The following is a 17,530-nucleotide window of genomic DNA, read 5'->3' on the forward strand; positions in this document are numbered from 1 at the left end:
AGTATATTATTTTGTACTGGCACAACATATTTCAAATGTCGTCCGCTATCTTCGAGTATGATAACTCAAATTTAGTTTCAATATTTTTTCCGTAGCAAAACAATTAGGCACAACTTCTCTGGGGGGGGGGGATATAGATGATGGACAAATTAAAATAAATTAAGATTAACTATTTCGCCATACATTATTTCAATACTTGCAATCTTTTGTTTGCAATTGAATAATTGCTCTAAATTGTGTCAGGTTATTTTTTAAATTATTTGTTTTTACATTGATAAAGTCCCTCCCCCCCTTCTAGAATTGCCATTTATAAATTACTCCACATAAAATTCAGTATCAAGAGCATACTTTTCTCAAGGAATCTGACGGACAATTTTTTGAGAAATATGTTTGTATGAAGCACACCGAAATATTCTTGTAATGTTTCCTCGTCTATACGCAACATCCCCCCTACTGAACTTCTGCAATATCGGACCTACGCCAGACAATTTCTGGGCCGAGCGCCGTGGCTAGGGGGCCGGGCGCTGCAGCCACAAGTTTATTTAGCAGCTGACAACCACGTGCTAATAGGTCGAATGTGTAGTATTGCGTACTTTTCGTAGGTCAGAAGTTAAGTATAAAGGATTTGCGTAGGTTGAAAAATACACCGAAATATTTTCTTCAATTGTTTAAACAAGAAACGTTATGCTATTTTATGCTTAATTTGCATGGCTTTTGCTTAACTGATTTTTAGCGTCATGAAGCGAACTTTTGTTATTAAGAGCAAAACCCAAGTTCCCCAATCAAAATTTCCATAGTTCTCGAGTTACGATCGGTCAAACAAGATTACAACTTAATATATAAATAAATTACTAAATGACAATCATTGTGTGATGGGAAACGTTAATATTCAAGATCAAGTCAGGAGTAAATATTTATTTTCATCATTAAAATACTAGTAATCTATCCAAATTTGAAGTAGACTGATGAAAAATGTTGGCTCCTCACAGGCAAACATTGTAACTTTTATTATCTGAAAACAATGTCTTCGCTATATAAATTGTCATTTATGAACGTTAAATGTTCTTATCTGAAAACAATAAATTTAAACTTTAAAAAAATTTATTTCAAAAAAAAACGAGAGTTGTAAATTTGTCTCTTATTGGTTATTTTATATTCCTTGACAAAGACAGTACTGCACACTCATTCACGACAGACCACACACTGACACACACTCACACAAGCACAACAAATACACACACAACACACACACACAACAAATACACACACAACACACACACAAACCAACACCTTCCCATACACCCCGAATTCCAAAACTTCAAGAAATTTCCGGAACTTCACATCCGGCCCTGCATCTTCCTTTCACTAAACCAATTTAATTAAACATTTGTAGTTTAAAATACTAAACGTAAACAGGAGATTCAATAGAATTTAAATGTTTGATTTCAAAATTAAAAATGAATTTTTTTTGCAAAATGAAATCAAAATTGAAATCATGTACAGTAGCAAACTCAAATTTTCAAAGTATTTTCTTTCAAAAATTTAATTAATTGTTCCTTTAAATGTCCCACAGGAACATTTGCGGGGAACTGGTTGGAATAGAGCACTGAGATTCGCCGTTTTCCTGAAATTGTCTTATGTTAATACAGTTTTTAAAATTTGGAGATGATTTCCTTGCACAAAATATAGCATAAAAATATATATCATAATACTCGGCAACACGACGGTTACATTTTCGTAGAAACAATTTAAGAAAAGAATAAAGATTCCACGGACTTTTCTGTGTTATTTAAAACCAACATATTTCAAAGGCAAAATGTTTCAATTTTGACCGGCAATAAATTCCTTTCCCGAGGTCATGTAATTTAGTACNCTCGTAGAGAAAGCCAAGCCGCGATGAGCACGCAATGTCTTGTTTAAACCTTCCAGTTAATAGTTTTATGCTGGATTAGTTTGGAATTTCCAAAAAAAACGATTTATTGCAGAGTTCATGAGTAATGAGGATTGTTTGGATATTTGTTAAAAAAGTACCTGCCAAAATCGAAGGCTGGGCGGACATACAAAAACTAAATGATTTTAACCGAAAAATGAAAAATTTGCCAAAAAAGTTGGTATTCTAAAATTTTGGTAAATTAGGGATTTTTCAAGTTAAATCAAAATAATCATAAATATTTATCAGTCAAACATTCCTAGCGTATCTAATTTTACAGAGATGACTTTATGGGGAAACAATTTCGTAAAAAGTTCCCCCACCACCCAGCACTCCTTCTCAAACTTGTCGATTTCCTCCTCCTTGGCCACCTTGTCTGAGATTAACCTGCAAAAACATTTGATTTAAGTCAAGAATAAGCTCACGTTCTGATATGATGACTAGTGAAATGTAGCAAAATAAATCTGCCTCGTTGAACTCCTTCTTTAAAGTGGACAAGGGAGGAAACCCCCAGACGCCATGAGCCTCCGCTATGGAGACACAAGCCTCCCAGAGTTGCTAGGCAGACCAAGCCTTCGCTTTGCAGAAATGAGCATGCGCAACATCACATCAAAATGTGCCTGTGTAATACAGGAGGTTTTTTAAAATTTGTATTTATTATTTAAATCCAAACATTTTTCAAAAAAAATGTTTAAATTAAAGATCACAACAAAACAAACCAAGTTTACTCCTGAAATGTTTCTTCAAATATCTTCCTTTCTGCGTAAGAAATGTTTAAAGTTTTAATATAAATCTTTTAAACCACTTTATGAGTCCATATATGTTTCTGATCATGACAATCCATAAACAACTCTAATATTTAGTAAAATTATTATTCCACGACGTCAAAAAAAATTGTTAAAAGTTTTCATCACTCATGAAAACCAAGATTTAAAGAAAGCTGTGCTGTATTGTACCTTTTAAACACTAAATAAAGTGTTTTTACGAGAAGGGTCCAATTTGCCAGTTCTTCTGACTTGACCAGGTCCTTGAGGAAAGGCACGATTTCTAGATGATATTACTGATAGAAAACTATGGACTAAACGCAAATTTTCGAAAGATAACATAACAAAAAAAAGACTAGGTTTTTAGCAGTAAATAAAACATAATGTGAAATTTTTTTTTTAATTTTCAATGAATCTTTACCAGTAACGAAAGTATTAAAATCAAAAACAGAAAATTTATTGATATTTCATTTTTCATTTTTTGAAACATTTCTTTTTTACCTGATGGAGATCTCTCCATGCAAACACAGCAGGTATACTCTATAATAATAACTCATTTAATATGCTTACCCCAAAAATAAATGCATCTTTTCAATCGGTTATTTACTTTGTAATGGGAGAACTCAAACTTTGCGGAATTTACTGCTATGCGTTTCTAAACTTTCATATTGGATACCTTCAAAAAAAGTCATTAACTGGTTTCCAAGCATCACGCCCGGTAGGAAACTTGTCCGGTCGATTCCGAGATTACGGATAATTTCATATAGCTTTTCAGCCTTTCTACCTGAAATGTAAAGAATGAAAAATGTTTGGCACGGCAACATTTTCAAACAGGTTTACACTAGTTGAAAATAGTGTCAGTTATTATTTCTATCATTACATTAACTATGCAAGAAATTTTTAAAATCTGCATGTTAACGAAATACGTGTGAACAGCACATATTTAGTAGAATACTACCTCTAGAAGAATTCATTTCTTCTTCTAGCTGAAGAATTTCTAGAGAAATTAGTTTTACATCACCAAGTTCCTCTAGTTCCTGGGCAAACAATCCCATCCTTTCCGATAGTATCTCTAGCAAAAAAGTTTTTTTTTCAACATTTTTGCATTGACATTCTTAACAAGCAGTAATGTTTGGCCTACATGCCTTATGAAAACATTTCCGCTCTTAAAAAATTGAGATTTTAAAAGTTTTTTTTTGGCAAAACACTTGCTTAGTAAAAATTTATCTTGCACAAGTTCTAAAATTTTCTTCGATACATTTTTTTGGTCAAAACAACCCAACATGGGTATCATAATATTCGTCTTAAAACACATTTAGAAATTTCAAATTTGTTAAAGATCTCTAAGAAACTAAGCAAACTATGGACTAAAAGCAAATTTTCGAAAGATATTTGTCATAACATAACAAAAAAAGACTAGGTTTTTAGCAGTAAATAAAACATATTTTGAAATTTTTTTTTTAATTTTCAATGAATCTTTACCAGTAACGAAAGTATTAAAATCAATAACAGAAAATTTATTGATATTTCATTTTTCATTTTTTGAAACATTTCTTTTTTACCTGATGGAGATCTCTCCATGCAAACACAGCAGGTATACTCTATAATAATAACTCATTTAATATGCTTACCCCAAAATATAATCTATTTTGTCAATGTTGCATAACTAAATCCAGGAATAAAATGGAATTCCAAATGTCACCCCCCCCCCCCCNAAAGTTACGGCTTTGGTGATATTAAAGGTTTAAAAAATTGTTTATTAAATGGAATTTAATGGTTAATACCCATGTAACTGACCTGTGCATATACATGCATCTCCGCACAAAACGATTTTGCTGAACTTTCGAGAAGAAATTCTTTTAGAATAAAGAATTCTCTGACTAGAACTGCAATTCATCTGAACCTAGATTAACAAACTTGAAATAAATTTCTTAAATATTTTTTATTTTATAAAACATAAGCCACCGAAATATGATAATAGAATTAGATAAAGGGACTGTAACTGTAATTTGAAGTAACCCTCCATTTAAAATTGACCTACGGATTGAATCTAATTGAAAGAGTACATGCAGAAAATCAGATAAAACTCAGTGCGTTTAAAGAATAACAATATATTCAAAAATTAAACTCTGATATTGGTTTAAAGGGTGCCGTTATGAATTGCTCATGTCCGCTTTAATGGAGGACTACTTGAAAAGGTGTTAAGTGTAAAAACACAATCTTTACCTGAATGTTTTCTAAATCAACTAAGATGCTGGATATCTCTTCAGTTTTAGAGTAAAGGTCATCTCTCTTGATGACGAGATCAGCAATCTTTTCTAAATGTTAGTTTTTTAAGGATTGGAGCGTTCTGATTTACTCCCAAAAAAAATTATGGGGTCTAGGGTTCTTGCACATTTTTTTGTTTGGTTAATAATAACTTTTTAATTATCTCACCCTTTAACACGTCTTTAACAATCCTCATTTGGTTGACTTCTTCTTCCTCCTTGTCTTGCTGTTCTGTTATGAATTATTATTTTCTTTCTGTTTATAATGTTAGAAAAATGTACAATAATGTTTTCTTCAGCAGGGGAAAATAATTGATTTTAGTAACTATGGATCAAAAAGTTTTTTAAACTAGCTTATTTAAATAAGACAAGCTGGAAATTAGGGTAAACTGCTTGAATTTGTCTTGTGAAAGGGGACAATAACAATTCCTAAATTGTCCTCGAGGTTGTCAATTACTGAACCTCCTATTCCTGAAATAGAAATAGCACCATGAAATAAACAAAAAAGTTACTTGTGTTAAAAATGACAAAAAAATGCTTGTTTCTTCTACACACATAATATTGATTTTTCTTGGATTGAAATTAATAGTACACACCTAAAACCAAATGAAGATTGGACGGCAAAACCTCCAGAATGTGTTGATAAGGTTTAAAGGCAGGCCTTCCTGCCATGGATCCATGCCACCCTCCTTTCTCTCTGTAATATTTCAAGAAGGGTTTCTTGGTCGGACGTTAGTTCCAAATTAGGCTTATTGGGTTATTATAGAATTTGGAAACTGTTTCAAAAAAATAGCTTGTTTTTAAAAATTACAGCATGAAATCTAAAACTCATGTGTTTGAAATGGGCCGAATCATTGTTTGGAACAAATGTTCCCTGTATAAAATTAAGACAACTATTTGGTAGATAGTCATCAGTTGGTTTTACCTTGCATTTCTGGACAGATTGTCCGCCTCACTGGCCAACAGGTCTTGGTGAAGACTTGTAGGTGTTCGCCATTCGAACATGCAGTCTTGATTGCTGTAATACAAAGTGAGAATTTTGGGGTAATATTTATTTTTCTGAATTTACAACCCCTAACCCCCCACCACCCCTCTATCTTGTAAAAATTACTACACTTTCTCAAAAATTCATTCATTTTCCTAACAAAATCATTCAATTCATTTCTTATGACTCATTCCTTGTTCAGCCACTACTGCTGTTTTGTTTTGCTCCAAGATATAATAGCTAAGTTAGTGTTATTAAATCTTACCTTGGATTGTGAGGAGATCCATTCTTATGATAATGGAACAGGTGCTCCCTCGGCACCATTCTGAATATACTTGGCCAGTAGGCACTTTGGGCCTGGTGGCCAATCATGGCTGAGACGTAGGCCATGTCCCCTAATGAAATTCATAATCATAACATAATTTGAAAAAATTCTAGAGAGCATTCCTTAAAAGCTTCACATATGGGAGGGACACACAAGCTGCTATAGGTCCCAATTACAGGGTGTCCTACGTCATTTAGGATGGTTTATGGCTCTAAATTCTAAAGGCCTGAAGTCAAGTTTTAAAAACCAGGTTAATATTGAAAAAAAAAACCTTGTAGTCCAATAAGGAACTTGTCAGATCTTTGTAGTTTTCGTAATTGATCCAGGAGGGGAAAATGGAATATGTGGAGGTTTTCCATGTTGTCGGCACCCTGAACAATAATTAAGAAATTATAATTAAAAAATGATTTAATTTTAATTTTAGAATTCAAAGCTAGATGTGACATTACAATATAAAAAAAGGTTAAGCAAGTTTTACCTCATACATGCCATAGACAGAAATATTTGACCAGTGTTGACTTCCATCTTTCAACACTACACATGTGTGCAGTTTCATAGTGTTCATCTGTTATCAGACATAAGATAACTTTAAATTGTGTGCATTAGAATCAAAATTAAAATTGAAGTGGCAAAAACTGTGAGAATATGCATTGCAATTAGCTTTAAACAGCTTTTATCTAGTTCGGAGTTGTTTTTTTCACAAATACTAAATAAGTTATCAACAGTTCCTTCATGGTAATGCTTCCTCCTTTGTCTCCACCAATAACAACACCAATTTTTCCATCTAAAATAATTTGTTTACTGTGCTATTGTGGAAGACGATGCCTGGCCGCGTTAAACATTCCCCATCACGTGGTAGAGCTCAGGACCGCAGAAGCCCATCACCAAACCGCCGTAGTCAAACCCCAGGTCCATCAAACTCGCCCTCCTTGCATTTTATGCCCCAAGATTTAAAATTCGGTCATCACCAAGGATCTGAAGAGAAGAGTCGAATAGAAATTTTTCCATCTAAAATGCTGTCAAGTATTCTATAATTGTAAATGCACAATTTATCTCATTCTGTTTATATAATTGAGAAGAGGTACAACAAATTTTCTGATTTTAGGTATACTTATGAAGGAAACTGTCATTTTACACCAAAATGTCTTATCTACTATCCCCCAATTAAAAGGCATTGTGCGTACTAGTAACTCTTTTCAGTACAATAAGATGACGTTAAGTGCCAAAAAAAGCTTACAAATCACTTTTTCACCTTGTATTTTAACTTACCAATTAAATGAAGATCATCAGGATTCAGCTCCTCTACTTGACTTAGAATATGGTTGTGCAAATTCTTTGTCCGGATGAATCTGGAGGATGTTATTGTGTCCTGTTTGGAGTCCCTAGTTATATTATCTATTACTTGACAAAACAATTTTTGAGGTGTTCAAGCACCAATCTGACAAGTTTAACATTGTTTAGATAATAAGGCATCAACCCATGGATGTTTACATGGAAATTTTTTCAAAGAAATCTCAGTAACAACAACAAAAATGTTTCAAAGACTGAAAAGCAAATAAAAAATTCAATGAATAATTACTTGAAAAGTGGCATGTAGCCATGTTCTAAATCCACTGCAGCTAACACCTTCATTCTTTCTTTAATCTTGTGACAGGACGGGAACACATCTGTCATACATTACTAATTTAAACATTTGTTCCGAAAATAATTGATTTCGTTCATTCTCAAAAATATTGTTCAGTTTCCATTGGACATTTTCTAACTGAAAGATCATTCAGTAAAATTGTTTGTTCAGAAAAATAAAAAAAAAGTTTTTTTTAAAATTCTTTTTCCAAAAAATTGTTAGTTTATCAAAAATATATTATTTTAAAGTGTTTAAGTGTTAGTATAAAAATCCTTAATTAATAATGCTTTACAGAAATGTTAAATTCATAGTTCCTAGATTTTTTCTCAACAGAAATCTTTTAATTTTCCACAAGGATTTCTGGGAAAGGTGCGCTTCTCTGAGCAGAGCAACTGTTTCATCTGTAGAGACGGAATACTTGCCTATAACAGTGAGGCATTTGATAAATATTCAATAATTATCAAAGCTTAGATGTTTGACCCATTATGGTCAAATGCAAAATTGCTTCAGAAATTTCCTTTTGAACATCAACTAAATTTGACCTAATTTATAAGTCACATTTAATTTAGTTTTTTCACTTTTCTTTTACAATTGGAGCTATAGATGGGAAATAAATTGAGGACTTTATTGAAATTATTTAAGCTAGCAATACTTTCCCAATGTATTTAAGAAATGAAGGACATGAAATCAGACTTGGCCTCGCACAAGGTGTTGAAAAGTAGTGACAAAGATAATGACATGTAGCCCAAAATCAGTAAATTATTATATTTTCTACAACAAACCTTTGTACATTTTTAGGAACTCAGGAAGATCCTCTTCTTCTAACAAGGCAGATACCTTACTCATTGCAACCTTGATCCTGTTAAATCTCTGCCTATTTTTTAATCTTGATGAGGAAACCAAACTCTTCTAAAATTAATGTAACTGCATGAAATGAATAATTTCTTGCAACTATCTCATTGTGTCTGATTGTTAAAAACAACTCATGCTGAAGGATGTAGCGTCCATACAAATTAGAAGGTTGCAACATTTAACTCGGATTCGTTCTTTTAAATAATATTTCGCTTGCGCTGGATTTTTAGAAAATTCCTGGAAAATATGAAAATGTCGTCTTCATTGTCAAGAATCCTCAAAACAATTTTCTCCTTATAGACACAACAGATAGAAGCAAGATTAGTAGCGATCAAAAGCGATTATTATTTGCCATAAGCCTATACACCCTTTCATTTTTCGCAAACACTTTAAGGAGTAAATTGCAATAAATACTTTTTAGAGAACTCTGTAGCGCTCAGGAAATGTCCATCAATTCATGATTTTTATTATATTTTTCTTAATCTTTAGACTACCTAATAAATTAAATTTCAATTTTACTTTCCTATGGTAGATTTCCCTCAAAAGAATTAATCAAGAAAATACATATCCCTTTAAATGTCCTACCGGTTTTCGCAGTTTCTTTGGGGTAGATAATGATGATGATGATGTTCTTAAAGATCCAACTGGTGAAATTTTAGGGTCTGGACTTGTTGAAGATGGGCAGGATGTTGTTGAATTAGATCTGCTTATATCCAAAACAGGAAAAACTGTCAAATTTTCTGGTTCTGGAGAAGAGCAGGCTGATAAATAAGATCTACTTGTGTTTAATATAGGAACAGTTGAAATATTTGGTTCTGAACCATTCAAAGGCTCTATAGGCCAAGCTAGTTTAGATTGATCTCCTTCAGCAGTCATAATTGTAGGTTCTGCACTAGTTGAGGAGGAGAAGAATGCACTAGATATTTCAGGCTCTGAAGGATACTGTGATTGAGATCTTTTTGTTTTTATCCTTTCTTTTCTACCTTTTTTACCTCTTCCATGTCTAGTGGGCAGACCTAAACAACAAGACTTTTTAAAATATTTAAGTAGAAATAGGGTCTTTATTTATGATTATCAAGTTAGCAATGAAATGGAAATCAATGTCATGGATTTGTTTTCTTTTTGCTAACCGCTAGTTTTTCATCAACAAATATTAAATAAAAATTATTATGCTCCTTTGCCAACTGACTACTGAGTTTGGCATCCTAAAATTCTTTCAAGGAAATTTTCCACTCCACCTTGCATGCTTTGATTAAATCAAGTATGAAAGACCTGCCTTTTCACATCCAATTTTTCATTTTCTTCCCCCAGATCTCCGAAAAATCAATTCCCAATCTCCAGGGGGGGGGGGAAATAATTTTAAAAACATACACCCCAGGCACGTTTTTGATTTGGCATCACACAATTTTAAACAAGTTGCTAGTTAAAATGTAATTCATTCAGCACACTTGCACCACTGAATTTTTTAGCAAAAACCTAACTTTCCCATCAATTTTCAACTTTAAGTAAACCTATCAATATGACAAACCTTTTTGGCAGATACCAAGACATTTCAGAGGAAGTGCTGTTAGGGCCTATAAATTAACTCAATTATTTTCAGATATTCAGTTTGGTGAAGTTTTAATGTTTTTTAAAGCTTAGCTAAGCAAAGACAAAGTTTTTTAGATTAGATAAGCTTGGATGAAAACTTAACATTTGTTTCAGGTTGTGTCATGTTTAAAGCTGACCAATGCTTAGATGTTAAATACAATCCTGTGGCAACTTCATGAATGTTAATTATAATCTGAAATATTTTAAGAATTTCCTAAAAGTTTTGTTAAAACTTAAAAGTTTGCTCAAAAAAACTTTAAGATTAGTATTCAAAACATGGGAAAGTTGGCTGCAATGCTTAGTAGGACACCCTCTTTGATCCTAAATATAAAAAAACAGCAGAAAATCAGGTTGTGAACTGAAATCTTAGATCCTTGATTAAAAACGGTATACCTGATAATGGTTTGGAATAGCCTTGATAAGGAGAGGTGCTTTAGGATTGTGCGTCTTGGGTGGATAGACATCTAACCAATACTGGTCAAGACTTTGCTCATCTTCAGGGGTAAATACAATAATAGCTCGCTTAAGGAATATAGAGGCCATTCTCCACTCCGGTGATCCCGCCCAGACTCCATGTTCCATCATTTCGGTAATATATTCTTGTCTGCAGAAGACAAGGCTGAAAATAATATTTGTTTACAAACAATTCAGGAATTCAAATTTGAAGCATCATTCCACCCACAAAAGGGCACAGAGAGAGTTAAACGTAAAATAAGAACCCCAGACATTACAAATAGGTTTTAAATTTTAGCAAAACATGCCTTAATGCCAAGTTTCAGAGTTCTTAGTGCAATAAAAAAAATTTTTTTAAATGATTATAACTTACAAGTTTTCTCCAGATTTCTGGAGGATCATTCCTTCATGGCATCCTGTTGAACTGAAACATATATATCCAATTACATTTCTTTAAGTTTGTCTGTTAAACTGAAATGTACAATTTAGACTGCCAGTGTGGGAAATGTCATGAAACAGATGTCAGCAACAATTTATTGAGATATAAAATCAAGTGTTGGGGAAAGCTTTATGCTAAATTTCTCAGACTGGAGTTTCAAGTACCGATTGAGTAATGGGATTTCAGCCTCGATATGAATTCAATTTTAGCATTTGCGATGTATCCTGTTAAAAGTCAATTTCCAAGGTTAGATAGTATGATGTCAGCAACAAGACCAAGTTTGAGCCATGCAAACATTTTTAGCTCCCCTGCATTTATGGAGAATCATCATTTCGTTAAATATGGATGAAAGGGAGCCCCCCAAGCATATCAAGATTTAATTTAAAAATATCCGACTAAATTGACTCCCAACTGAAGCTATAGTTACCTTGAGGAGCAAAAGCTCTCTCCATAACAGTCTGAACTGTTGTGCACAAAAGATGAAGGGTCTAACCCGAAACTCTCATCTGAGATAGTTAGTTATTTTTAAAGTGGAACTTCTTTCTTTAGGGCAGAGTGGTTAGGGGAAGGGTGCCCCATACCCCTCCCCTTCTGTCTTAAAAAAAGAAGTTCAATGAAGAAATTATATTTTTCAGTTGATTCCAGAAAAATTAGCCCTCAAATGGATGATACACAAACAAGAACGAGATAATTGAGACTTTAGAAGAAAGAGATGTAAAAAATAAAAAAATTAATAAATGTTAAAAAAAAGTGGAACTGTTTTCCATGGTATTTGTCTGTGTTAGCTAGACAGGTATATTTTCCATCTTTTTGTGCCCAAAAAAATACTACAAAACAATTAGTAAAGCTGTCACACATCATGATAATAATAATGATAATAATTCTTAATAACTTGACTCTATTTAATTTACCTTCATTATTCAGTGCAAACTCTAAAATATTTCTTCTCAAATGTTCTTGTTTGTCTTCAGTACCGTACAAAAGAAGACTTATACTTCTGAAATTTGACCTTATTACTATTCTAAATTGTATCAAAAAACTTCTAAGTTGATTTTTACTGCAAAACCAAGCTATGATGATATATTGAAGCTCAACTTCAGGCCTAATTCCTAATTTATTTAACTTACATTTGAAATTTCCTTGCAAAAATTCCAGGGGGGAATTTGTAAGCAGATATTAGTAATATTGAAAGTGGTCTAAGTGCTCCTGAAGACAAGATGAATTAATAAGAATACCTAAAACCACAGTTTCCATCCCCTGTGACGTCAAACACTTGAAAAATAGCTTCATTGGTTATCTGGAGTTCTGGAACTTTGGTAAGGGACTTAACTACTTCTAAATAAAAATTCTTTTGCTCAATTGTCTCATTTGGATTATTTTGCACAACAAATGAAAAAGTTCAGTTTATCATATAATCAATAAATCAATCAAGATATATAAATATCAATCTATCAAGATTATAATTCAGTAAACTCTAAGCAAATCAATCAATTAATCATTCAACTATAGCCAAGTAAAAGAAAAAAAACAAACCCCAACAAATCAACCAATAAATCAATCAGATATTTCATATCGTTTTTCCCATTAACCTTCATGTTTTCACATGTTTTTACTTTGTTAAATAAATTTCTTTAGCACACAGGTCTCATTTACTAACAAAAAGTAAGGGAAATTATATTTTCCATTCGCACCCCTTTTCCATGATATTTAAATTCTCAACTTGTAATTGATTTAAATTTTCATTAAAATTGCTTAACAAATCACTGACAAACCTGTTCCTCGCAAATGATGCTTGCAATCTCTACACTCTAAAATAAGAACTTTAAATAAATACACTCATTGTCAATGAGAATCTATTCACATAAAGAAACTTGATTGAAAAAAATATTATTGAGCACCAACCTTTCATATTAAAGAAAGAACTACCAAGGATAATACATAGCTTCCCTGAAATATTTTTAAATCTGATTAACAGCTTTAATTTATTAACTCAAATACTGGGCTAAAAAAGTTTCAAACTTGTAAAATTTGCAGGATTTTAACCCAAAAAAATTGAACAGGCAATGCAGCATTTAAGTACATTGAGTTCTTGTACAGGTTAAAGCTGAGGAATGCCTACACCAAAGTAACCACTGTACTTAACAGACAATACACCTTTTGAATGCACTCATTTGAATGCACTTAGTTTGTGTACAGATAAAATATGATGGATGCCTACACCAAGAGAAAACTCTGTACTTGACAGGCAATACACCATTTGGGTGCACTGAGTTCTTGTACAGGTTAGAGCTGAGGGATGAGGGCACTTAGTGATAAACGAGGGTGTAGTCATTATAAGTCCCCAGTGATTAGAAAATCCAAATTGAAATGAACCTGCAACAAAAAAAGTTTCAAAGAATTTCTGAAAGGATTGGAGGAAATTTATAAAGAAACTATTAAAATTAAGAAAGACAAAATGAAATAAATCATCACTTACCCATTTTGTTAAAGTCTTCATTTTTCTTGTGTTGATATTGATATGAAGGCAGGAGAGCGGAGTTCAAATTGAATGTTGAATATGATAAATATTTAAATAACATAAAAGTTTACTAAAATAAATAATGAAAGTCACATCCAATTCACTACGGAAATGAAGTTATTGGAAGAGAGCCAATATTGTGAGATAAAAAGAATAATCAATAATTCATTATATGCAAGCAATTTTAGGACATCAAATATATATGGTCAACATTTTTAGTTTTTTGAGTTAAATTTGCTTAAAAGAGTTTAGTCGACAACAAAAATGAAGTCAAAGAAAGTGAGCTTCAAGGGCTAGATATGATGGTTTAAGTTTTAGGCAGAGCCCCCTAGATTTTCCAGGAGATAGTTGTATATTCAACTTAGCCACATTTCAACTAAAATATATATAAATTAATAAAATAAGAATAAAAACTGTTGACCAAAAAATGTTCTGCCTAAATTAGTCATGTTGATAAAATTTAATCGTCATAAAAGCCGGTTTTCCTCCAGGAAATATTAACTTAGAGAAGAAGATCTTTTCTTAAAAACATTTTAATATTTAATATGAATGCTATTCAGGTGGAATTTAGAAAATCAACCACACTTTTTAAATACATATATATGAAACTAATTTTAAAAAATGATGGATTATACAAAATCTTTAACTTACCCAAAAAGTAGTTAAAAGATTCCCCTAACATTGAATTCCTCCACATCACAATGATTCCATTACCTGAAAGAAAAATAAAGTACTAAAAAACATATTTGAATCATGTTTTTCATCTAGTTGATTGACAAATTAGTGAAGTTCTGGAAGTAAGCATGCCAAAAAAAAAATGAGTTTCTAATACTAAACTACAAGGATACCTTCTTTTTTATTTATTTTTTTGTAACTAGCAACATAAGAAATCAAGTTTAAACTAACCCAAAAAAAATGATGATGGTCCAGTAAAGCTTTGATTTCCAGAAGCATTAAGCAGCAAACCTGAACAATTTAGGGTATTTTGATCCTAATAAACAAAGCAAGACACCTAAGAAATGGATTTGAGTTGTTTAACTAACACTATAAAAATCCTCTGATTTTCATGGGGAATAAATTTTCTTTATAAAACTCCCCCCCCCCCTGGTAGAGATTTGAAAAAATATTTTGTGATAGGCAAAATTTACCCAAAAACTTACCCAAAAAAACATAATACAATTTCCTACATATTCTCCAGGGGGGGGATTTGGGATGATCAAATTGTCAAAAGTTAGCCTCCAACAAAATTTGATTGTCGAATTTAATTGTGCATAGTCCAAATTTTTTTTTTCATTGAATCAGAAAGCATTTTTTTATTGTTTTACAATAAATACAAAGAGAAAATGTTCACAATTAAAATAGAAGTTGGGCAACCGAAAAATTAGATCCAACAAAAAATTTGGACTTGATCGATTCAGCTGTTTTGACGTTTATCGGATGCAAACAAACAAAAAAACAGACAGACAGACAAGCAAAGCATACATATATATACATGAAAAAAGCATTTGCTACATATCTACCTAACATTGTGAGGACTTCCGTCCTTATGTCCTTCCGAAAGACGTGGTTTCTCAGAGTAGCTGAAGTAGCTGCAGTTCCATGCAGCTTATCCTTGATGGGCTTGAAAAGCACATGTAAACGCTAAATCACCTAATGTTGTTCTTTTTTATCAATAACAGTTAAACTGTTAAACTTTAACAAATTCCGAGTTCTGAAAATTTTGTTAAAAACCTTTTTCAACATGCTATTAACAGAATTTTTATTAAATTATATTAATTCCTTAAGCTGCACGCTCCCTCCTTTATCTCCACTGATAATTAACACCGGCTTACCATCTAAAAAAAAAAAATGTCTGAAATCTTTTAACAAATTGTTAACAATAAAAGTGTAGAAATAACAGGAAAACAAAACGATGTAACAGAGATTAAGAAATTTACCGATTTTAGCTTCCTCGTCATATTCTGCTAGATGAGAAAAAGAGTGTTCCACCAAATTAGTGGTTCAGAAGAACGAACCAAGTTTGCCGTCTTTACATTTCGTGTCACTAAACAATTTAAAACCATACCTAACTTTTATATCAAAATAATTTTTTTCAAAAATGATGTGTCAAAGTTTTTAAAGTTTAAGGATAAAAGTTTTATCTTTTGAGAAATTGTAAATTTTTAAAAAAAAAATAAATATGCTTCCTATGTAGGTCTGGCAATGCTGGCAATTCCGTGGTGTTGGTTTGATTTGGGATGCCAACTTCAGTGATTTCCTAATTAAAAAAACACATTAAATATTAAGATGTTAGATCATTTAATCACAAATAATGTGTACTTTTCTACTTTTTTTTATTACCTGTTCAATTCTTTGTATTAAACAATGAAATTCATCCGTCTTCTTTCATTGTCTCTAAATATTTATTTGTTAATTTGAATCTAACATCTGAATGCAATAAGAATACATATTACTTTTAACAACATTTTTATGGCAAAGGAATCACTTTCCATTATATAGAAGTTTAATGGTCGTAAAGGTCAATAANGGAGCGTGGCTGATTTGATACAAGCAGGGTTACTGAGAATAACACATGGTAAGATCAGGATATTTTGATTTAGAAAAACCACAAAAAGATAAAATAAAAGCAATAGAAATTTAAAAAAATTAAAATTAAAAATTAGATTGATTTGCCTCAAATATTGATTTGGGAACTCAGAGAATTTACGGGAAAGTTGGGTTCCTAAGCTAGACTATATATTTACTTTGCTTGTCGGTATGCCTGATTGAATGTTAGTTTTTAATCAAATAAACAACAAAACGGCTGAACAGATCTGGCCAAACTTTTGTGTGCGACCTCACAAGAATGCAGGGAAGGTTTGGGATGATCAAATTGTCAAAAGTTAGCCTCAAACAAAATTTGATTGTCGAATTCAATTGTGCATAGTCCAAATTTTTTTTTCATTGAACCAGAAAGCATGTTTTTATTGTTTTACAATAAATACAAAGAGAAAATGTTAACAATTAAAGTAGAAGATGGGCAACTGAAAAATTAGATCCAACAAAAAATTTGGACTTGATTGATTCAGCTGTTTTGACGTTTATCGGATGCAAACAAACAAACAAACAAACAAACAAACAAACAGACAGACAAGCAAAGCATACACATATATACACGAAAAAAGCATTTGCTAAATATCTACCTAACATTGTGAGGACTTCCGTCCTTATGTCCTTCCGAAAGATGTGGTTTCTTAGAATAGCTTAAGTAGCTGCAGTTCCATGCAGCTTGTCCTTGATGGGCTTGAAAAGCACTTGTAAACGCTAAATCACCTAATAAGTTGTTCTTTTTTATCAATAACAGTTAAACTGTTAAATTTTAACAAATTCCGAGTTCTGAAAATTTTGTTAAAAACCTTATTCAACATGTAATTAACAGAATTTTTATTGATAATTAACACCGGCTTACCATCTAAAAAAAACAAAATGTCTGAAATCTTAAAACGAATTGTTAACAATAAAAGTGTAGAAATAACAGGAAAACAAAACAATGTAACAGAGATTAAGAAATTTACCGATTTTAGCTAAATCTTCCTCGTCATATTCTGCTAGATGAGAAAAAGAGTGTTCCACCAAATTAGTGGTTCGGAAGAACGAACCAAGTTTGCCGTCTTTACATTTCGTGTCACTAAACAATTTAAAACCATACCTAACTTTTATATCAAAATAATTATTTTCAAAAATGATGTGTCAAAGTTTTTTAAGTTTAAGGATAAAAGTTTTATCTTTTGAGAAATTGTAAAT

The 17,530-nt window shown here is 32.0% G+C and overlaps 4 protein-coding genes across 5 annotated transcripts in view; all 4 read right to left on the reverse strand.

Annotated features, from left to right (window-relative positions):
• Positions 1 to 1,879: 1,879 nt before the first annotated feature.
• LOC111715955 (uncharacterized) overlaps positions 1,880 to 17,530 on the reverse strand; it is a 19,158-nt gene continuing 3,507 nt past the window's right edge. Inside the window, exons 1-9 of one of the 2 annotated variants that reach the window (XM_023491364.1) lie at positions 5,131 to 5,189; positions 4,921 to 5,012; positions 4,492 to 4,597; positions 4,257 to 4,295; positions 3,653 to 3,766; positions 3,371 to 3,478; positions 2,887 to 2,977; positions 2,190 to 2,317; positions 1,880 to 2,066 (exon numbers count right to left, since the gene is read on the reverse strand). In XM_023491364.1, the coding sequence (XP_023347132.1) occupies positions 2,020 to 2,066; positions 2,190 to 2,317; positions 2,887 to 2,977; positions 3,371 to 3,478; positions 3,653 to 3,766; positions 4,257 to 4,295; positions 4,492 to 4,597; positions 4,921 to 5,012; positions 5,131 to 5,158 (753 nt within the window). In that variant the 5' untranslated portion in view covers positions 5,159 to 5,189 and the 3' untranslated portion in view covers positions 1,880 to 2,019. Of the gene's footprint in view, positions 2,067 to 2,189; positions 2,318 to 2,886; positions 2,978 to 3,370; positions 3,479 to 3,652; positions 3,767 to 4,256; positions 4,296 to 4,491; positions 4,598 to 4,920; positions 5,013 to 5,130; positions 5,190 to 17,530 lie in introns of those variants that run through there. The other variant, XM_023491365.1, reaches the window with a different exon arrangement.
• Positions 5,341 to 6,832, reverse strand: LOC111715959 (uncharacterized). Its single transcript, XM_023491366.1, has 6 exons — positions 6,750 to 6,832; positions 6,543 to 6,642; positions 6,212 to 6,341; positions 5,887 to 5,979; positions 5,558 to 5,658; positions 5,341 to 5,432 (listed from the first exon to the last, which is right to left on the reverse strand). Exons 1-6 carry the CDS (start codon positions 6,825 to 6,827, stop codon positions 5,341 to 5,343), a joined length of 594 nt encoding a protein of 197 aa, XP_023347134.1. The 5' UTR covers positions 6,828 to 6,832.
• LOC111715960 (uncharacterized) lies at positions 6,949 to 7,945 on the reverse strand. Its single transcript, XM_023491367.1, has 3 exons — positions 7,851 to 7,945; positions 7,541 to 7,653; positions 6,949 to 7,055 (listed from the first exon to the last, which is right to left on the reverse strand). The coding sequence occupies exons 1-3, from the start codon at positions 7,943 to 7,945 to the stop codon at positions 6,949 to 6,951; spliced, it is 315 nt and encodes a 104-aa protein (XP_023347135.1).
• LOC111715961 (uncharacterized) lies at positions 8,184 to 13,709 on the reverse strand. Its single transcript, XM_023491369.1, has 13 exons — positions 13,706 to 13,709; positions 13,468 to 13,602; positions 13,132 to 13,176; positions 13,002 to 13,037; positions 12,465 to 12,564; positions 12,141 to 12,226; positions 11,657 to 11,735; positions 11,164 to 11,214; positions 10,731 to 10,956; positions 10,276 to 10,321; positions 9,333 to 9,763; positions 8,678 to 8,804; positions 8,184 to 8,317 (listed from the first exon to the last, which is right to left on the reverse strand). Exons 1-13 carry the CDS (start codon positions 13,707 to 13,709, stop codon positions 8,184 to 8,186), a joined length of 1,500 nt encoding a protein of 499 aa, XP_023347137.1.

This window comes from Eurytemora carolleeae, unplaced genomic scaffold (assembly GCF_000591075.1).
Source record: "Eurytemora carolleeae unplaced genomic scaffold, Eaff_2.0 scaffold1872, whole genome shotgun sequence".
Lineage (NCBI taxonomy): Eukaryota > Metazoa > Arthropoda > Copepoda > Calanoida > Temoridae > Eurytemora > Eurytemora carolleeae.